Source organism: Opisthorchis viverrini, assembly GCF_000715545.1.
Source record: "Opisthorchis viverrini unplaced genomic scaffold opera_v5_399, whole genome shotgun sequence".
NCBI classification, from domain to species: Eukaryota; Metazoa; Platyhelminthes; class Trematoda; order Opisthorchiida; family Opisthorchiidae; genus Opisthorchis; species Opisthorchis viverrini.
The window spans coordinates 125,655-132,740 of record NW_008752058.1 but is presented as its reverse complement, the minus strand read 5'-3'; the positions used below and the strand labels follow the sequence as shown (position 1 = coordinate 132,740).

General features: G+C 45.7%; 1 protein-coding gene across 1 annotated transcript in view; it reads right to left on the bottom strand.

Annotated features, from left to right (window-relative positions):
- Window positions 1-582: 582 nt before the first annotated feature.
- The window catches only part of T265_10728 (hypothetical protein), a gene marked incomplete at both ends in the record, with an annotated part of 92,524 nt that continues 86,020 nt past the window's right edge, over window positions 583-7,086 (bottom strand). The window contains 6 exons of the mRNA XM_009177188.1: window positions 583-1,067; window positions 1,161-1,299; window positions 1,806-2,058; window positions 4,639-4,890; window positions 5,536-5,656; window positions 5,775-5,957. Coding sequence (XP_009175452.1) covers window positions 969-1,067; window positions 1,161-1,299; window positions 1,806-2,058; window positions 4,639-4,890; window positions 5,536-5,656; window positions 5,775-5,957 — 1,047 coding nt within the window. The remainder of the gene's footprint in view (window positions 1,068-1,160; window positions 1,300-1,805; window positions 2,059-4,638; window positions 4,891-5,535; window positions 5,657-5,774; window positions 5,958-7,086) is intronic.

The window sequence follows — 7,086 nt, the reverse complement described above, 5'->3', positions numbered from 1 at the left end:
AAAGGAGTGACAATGATATGCTGTCGATAGCTAAATGACCTTAGCTGGTTTGTCGTGACAGACAGACCTTAACTGGAATGGAAATCGGAAGAGATCAAGCAAATTGAAGCAACCAGCTCATCCAGCCCCCTAATGGATTGTGATTGCCGAAACTCACAGCCTCTTCTCTGAAGAGGCCACTTGTGACACGCCAAAGAACAGCAAACTTGGATGTCACATTAAGTGAGATGCATCGGACATGCCTCGCTCCAACGAGCGAAGCGAAACGAACCATGATGTGAAAGTTCCGCCCGTACAATCTATCTTGCACCCATAACTCCTGGGGTATTTTTTACGAAGAAAAGGCACCACATATAAACCCGATGCGTAGCACTGGACGAGTTCAGTGGAGGAGCCGCCGGAGGGTCGAATCCAGCCAGTGCGTCTCGACCGTTTAGTCTAAGCTTGGGCAATCTGGCAGTACCCTGGTGCTTCCTTTGGGTGACACGCCAGCTAAGTTCCGAAAGGATGACTGAACGGAAACCACTGGCGGTGTGCTTCTACGACCTGTCACGATCGTTAGATAATAGAAACAAAACGGGCGCGGGCATTGCGCTGATTCATCTGTTCTGAAAAACACAACAAGGGCTAATGAAGGCAGGAAAAATAATCAAGCGGTGGAAAGGGAAGCAGTTGGCTTCCATTGCGGTAAGCACAAAATGTGACGCCCACCACGGGGTGGAACAAAAGAATCCAGATTCCAAGGTCATTACTGCTTTCGCGATGATAGACTTATGGAGGATTAAAAAAAAAGAACAAATCGAATTGAATTATATGCACAGAAAAACAAACAGAAAGGCCAAAAAAGGAGGCGGAAACAAATGTGCAAGCCTGTTGCTCGATGAAAGGTTCGAAATATCAGAAAAATATAATCATATGATACAGTGATGTACAGCGAAAGCCAATGTTACAACCGGTCCTAATACACATTAGCATTCGTTCACGCACATCGATCCCGGACTAGTCGGAGGCAGATCAGCGGTTGCTGATCTGGGGCCAATGACGAGTCGTTTTTCATCGACAAGGACCTGTAAACGCAACAAAAGAGAAATCCGCTGGTGAGAAACCACTCAAAACGACGAGGTGAGAAATCGGCTACCATCCAGACTAGGATCACCTACCTCTTCCTTGAGCAAATTGCTCAAATCAACGCGATAGCGATCCAGCGATTGCCGCATCATCATGTACTTCTCGATATGAACTGGGGACATGAGGCGTTGATATTGCGAAAGCAGGACGAGACAAACGGTGAGAAATTCGCTGTAATGGGGGAACGTGCAAACCGTAGATAGAGATGAAACGTCAAAAGCATGGGGAGTGGTGACGGTTTGGATTTGCTTTTTAGGTGAAGCTACAATCAGTCTCTGATTCAATTGGTCCAAAATGAACTGAAATGTGGAGACTAGATCGGCAAACAATTGCGGATCCTCAGGAGAACACGAAACTATTTATCTACTCACAAGTAGTCTCAAAATCCCAAATTAATTATGTTGGATATCAGGCACCCAGTTGTCGTCCAATTCAAGTGTTCATTGCAGTTATTCTGGATTCCTGAGGCAGCAAAGTGATGTGTGTTTCGCTCAAAATCTGACAACAAAGCCAAGGTCTTCGCGAAAAAAAAAACGGTTGGCTCAATTTACGCTGCTTGTCACCCTACCAACACAGTATACTGTTTTAGAAAGTTGCGTCAAAACCCTCAGGGAGTGGAAATCGACCAAGAGAGCTCGAATGAACAAGGGATCAATGTGTCAGAGGTTGCCACTTACAAAAATAGTTCTCGTAAGCGAATGACTTTATCTTTGGGGTAGTTAGATTGGTTTTCCAGTTTTAAAAACGCCTCCGCATAGGCCATTGGACCAGCATTGACGGTGGGTAGCAGAGCGCCTTGGAGTTGCATATCCATCAGTAGGGGGATCCCTCGAAATTCTGAAGAGGTTGGAGCCAGGCTTCCTTGCACAGGGGACTTGATGCCAATAGAGGTTACGGTGACCCGCTCTGCACATCCGTCGCCAGCGTTATCTGAATCGAATGAAGTGAGAGATACAAGGGAAAAAAGGGAAACGAGTTAAAAAAAAACGTACGATGAAACTACTCACAATGTTGCTGAAAACCCTTCGACAGCCCACAACCGGTTTCGCCCTTCCACTTTGGGCTCATCAGGTAGGCGCAGTCCCCGAGTTTCCGTCAACATTAGGTTCTACTTGAACCCGAATTGCACTGTTCTCGAGAAATACACTCATTTGCAAATCAATTTCGTTTTCAGCAACCATGTGAGTAGTTTCCCTTGTGAAAATATACTGCGATATCTCGAATATCGTGCCAACTGAATCATGAGGCGGCATGTGTGCAGCACATTCAGTTGTAGAATATCATAAACGAAAGATTCAGTTCAGTCTCTGGTGAAAACTAAATTGATTTGCAAATGAATGTATTTCTTGAAAAGGTACGACGAACGTAGAGGATATACTGGAAAAGCGAACATCTATAAACGGATGTATCTGGTGTCATACATGCCGGAAGCATTGTGTTCCAACGTTTCGCTGCGTTTATTCGTCTATCTAGATGTGGTTGTTCGCTGCGTATAAAGAACCAACATGCTCGCGAATGCGACGAGGAAAACCAACAATGGTACGGTTCGATTTGTTAAGAAAACAAAGGGTGTTCGCTGCAAGAACACGCTGACCTTGGTGTCCCACTTGATCGGTTGATAGTCAGATTAGTCAAGGCGACTTTGTATATGATGGGTCCCTTTGGCGTGAAGGTATTTCTGGTCGAAATTCATCTAAATCCATTACTAGCTCCAGTTACCTGCTAGTTACTTGCTCTAGTTATCTTAAGTGTGAAAAAACACTACGTTTCAAATAAAACACCTTTGGACACTCTCCACAATCGTTCAAGTCAAACGAACAGGATCACGAGGAACAACGATCAGCCAGTAAAGAGTAATCCGGACTGCCAGATGCGGACTTGTCAGACATGGTTGGACAAGAACAAAAGAAAGTTGTCCACAAAAACCGGCAGTCTTCGACCATGGCGGAAATCTGATAATAGCATAGTAACAGGCTTGAATTCGGACCAAATGTGGAAGAGAGACTGTGCTCGGACGCCCCAAATGTGGGACCTTTTTGTCCAATCGAGACTCACCATGTGGAGATGAAGTGATCCAGCAAAATTTAAGCGAATTTCGCATCTACTTGAAAGATTGCATGTGGTTCACACCGATCGGCGGGGTTGTGGCCCTGTAGGAAACATTCTGAAATTTAGCTAATGACAACAACCCTAAAAGTTCCCATTAAGACAAAAAGCCTCGTGTGGCGGGAGTTTTCTGGATCCGAAGACATCTACACTAGAACGATGAAACGCTTTTATTTGGGCTACCAATCCTCCGTACTGTGATACCCCTTCGGTGCATTGGCCACCATACTTCCAGAAAGAAGCATGAGGAATGAAACAATGCCAGTTTGCACAACCCTCGCCAAGAGCGGTCGTCGAACACCGTTAATGCTGTGTCCTTCAAACAGGTCACTTTGAGAACGGAATTTTCTAAAATCAGCCATTATATTGATCTCTGAAGCTCAGGAATACTTACAGTTGTCGTTGAGCAATGTGTATCTTCATGGACTGCCGTGAAAACCGCGTACATGCCATACAGTAGTTGTAGAGCTGCCTTAAGTTCGTTCACCGGTGATTTGAGAAGGTTGGATAGGCAAGGTTAGGCAGTCGCCTTCATCGCTTTCATACATGATCAGCGTTTTTTTGTTAATCAGCTCTCCTGTCGTGAATACTGTTCCGTAGTCAGCTGACCTAACTGAACTAGTGTGTTTACTTTCAAGTAAAAAACCCCTGTTTCCTTCTGAATCATTGGATTCTCATCTATGGGTTGCATCATTCAAAGCGAAATCCGAAAGGAACATCCCTCCATTGGCAATTGAGAGACAACCTGTAGACCCATTGGTATGGGTCTACAGGTTGTCTCCGTAACGAGTCAGTTAGAAAACGCGTTTTCGGTTGTGCAACGGGTACTTCAATTGAAGAATGTGTCCAGCACAAGAAGCTGCGTTGGTTTGGACATGTGTTCCGTATGCCGAAGAAAGTGCTGTTTTCCATGCCCAATTCAGAGTGGCGTAAGCAGAGAGGTGGCCAACCCTTGACTTGGCAGAGGAGTATGAAGGAGATTACGAAACCCTCGGGTGCTGTCGGTGCTACTCGCCTTCCAGGATGGGGACCGCGTGATCCTCAGTGTACCTGGTTGGAGACACTACAAGATATGGCTGCCAACCGACGTCAGTGGCGTTCTTGTTGTCAGTTTCTATGCAGATTGCCTGAATGAGCGTCTGGAGGTGTAGACACTTCGGAATGATTGTGGTAAGCTAGCACTAAGTCCCTTCCCTGTCCACCTTTACTCTTTTCTTTACAATAAGGCTTTCAAATAAACCATGGTTGTACGGCAGTGAAGCATTGGTATTGAACACGGATGTCATGCTGTCGATGATGATGATGGACTTCGCCCTTTAACCACTCTGCCGTTTTGAACCCTCCGTAGCGGCAAACAATCCGCCATATATACAAGACAAGAAACACAAGTAAACACATGCTTACCGAGAACTTGCGCGGAGGGTGTCGAAATCGTGGTGACGTGACTCAGTAGTTCTTGATTTTTACTGAAAATCGCGTCGATCGCGCCATCGATCGGTGATAAGTCTGTCTCAGACATTTCAACTACTTCGAGACGAAGTCGGATATGGGGGAAAGAGGCCTCAGTTGTGAGTATGGTCCGACGTTTCCATTGTAGCGTCAGATCCTCACTCCTCTTTGGACCATCAATTTGTAAGCTCTCCGTCGCTGACAAACCTGAAGTTAGTGAAGGGAACCAGAGTGGAAAGTTTCGGTATTTCGAGAGCCATTCTGCCATGGACCACATCAAACTACCTACCACATCACGGAAGGAACATACGTAAGAGAAAAGCTACGGACGATGCAGTGTACAAATGTCTGTAAACTCTAGTCTGAAGCAACACTATTCATGAGGTTGATGAAAACCCCTCGTCGACAAACCCACGACTGACTTCTCCCTTCTTAGAGCCAATCATGTAGGCACGGTCTACTCGAATCCAAACTAGACGCAATTCAAGAAATGCACACTACACTAACTTTCTTGTTGAAATTTGTGAAGGTCAGTCGTCTCCGTCATCAAAAATCGCCTCCCAAATTCGAGATGATAAATTCATCGTAATATCACTTTCCTTTACCATGGCTTCTGCAGGGTAGATGAGGAGCGCTATACTTTCGACAGGTAACTTCACCTTTTTCTTTCAGTTCGGGATGTGAACTTTCAGCTACACAAAGCAGTCTGCCTGACACGCCAGGCCGACATACAGACAGATAACAACGTCTGTGTGAGAGGGATAAACAAGAGATAAGCAAAGGATAATGAGTCGATTGGGAAGCGGAAATCAAGACGCCTCCCTCACAAGTGAAGTTCACACAACATCTTACCTGGCTTGAGAACAAACGGAGTTTCGAACATGAACTGTCGAACGTCATGGTGTTTCGCGTAAGCACTGAGTGGACGATTACTGGAGTCTGTTTTCGGCTTGTACGGTTCTACGTAGGTTATCTGGGTAGGGAAGGAGAAAGGGCGGTTAGGTAAAGGAAAGGCGGTGAAGGAAGGGTAAAGGCCGGGTAAAGGAAGGGCGGTTAGGTAAGGTCCACGTAAACCCGAACTGAGTACCCACCTGAATGTAACCCTTGTTCATATCTAACGCATCTCGATTGAACGTATGGTCTGTCAGTAGATCGACGGCACTGCTACCCAGTTTGTTGCGGAACAGTTTGAGCAAATCGCTGCATATGCCATCCAACTTTTGACAAGCGTTTGCACGGTACACAAAGGATTTTCCGCACAACGACTCGAACAGCTGTTGAAAGTGGAGCGAAAGGGAGAAGAGTGTTGTCAATCACGGGACAACTCATTCGGAATTGTTTACTTCAGAGCCTAATATGAAACCTAACTGATGCTTACGCGGATTACAGACCAAGTCAAACGAACCAATGAGCGAAATTTCACTCAACTAGTAAAAAATAGAGCCAATCATGTAGGCACGGTCTACTCGAATCCAAACTAGACGCAATTCAAGAAATGCACACTACACTAACTTTCTTGTTGAAATTTGTGAAGGTCAGTCGTCTCCGTCATCAAAAATCGCCTCCCAAATTCGAGATGATAAATTCATCGTAATATCACTTTCCTTTACCATGGCTTCTGCAGGGTAGATGAGGAGCGCTATACTTTCGACAGGTAACTTCACCTTTTTCTTTCAGTTCGGGATGTGAACTTTCAGCTACACAAAGCAGTCTGCCTGACACGCCAGGCCGACATACAGACAGATAACAACGTCTGTGTGAGAGGGATAAACAAGAGATAAGCAAAGGATAATGAGTCGATTGGGAAGCGGAAATCAAGACGCCTCCCTCACAAGTGAAGTTCACACAACATCTTACCTGGCTTGAGAACAAACGGAGTTTCGAACATGAACTGTCGAACGTCATGGTGTTTCGCGTAAGCACTGAGTGGACGATTACTGGAGTCTGTTTTCGGCTTGTACGGTTCTACGTAGGTTATCTGGGTAGGGAAGGAGAAAGGGCGGTTAGGTAAAGGAAAGGCGGTGAAGGAAGGGTAAAGGCCGGGTAAAGGAAGGGCGGTTAGGTAAGGTCCACGTAAACCCGAACTGAGTACCCACCTGAATGTAACCCTTGTTCATATCTAACGCATCTCGATTGAACGTATGGTCTGTCAGTAGATCGACGGCACTGCTACCCAGTTTGTTGCGGAACAGTTTGAGCAAATCGCTGCATATGCCATCCAACTTTTGACAAGCGTTTGCACGGTACACAAAGGATTTTCCGCACAACGACTCGAACAGCTGTTGAAAGTGGAGCGAAAGGGAGAAGAGTGTTGTCAATCACGGGACAACTCATTCGGAATTGTTTACTTCAGAGCCTAATATGAAACCTAACTGATGCTTACGCGGATTACAGACCAAGTCA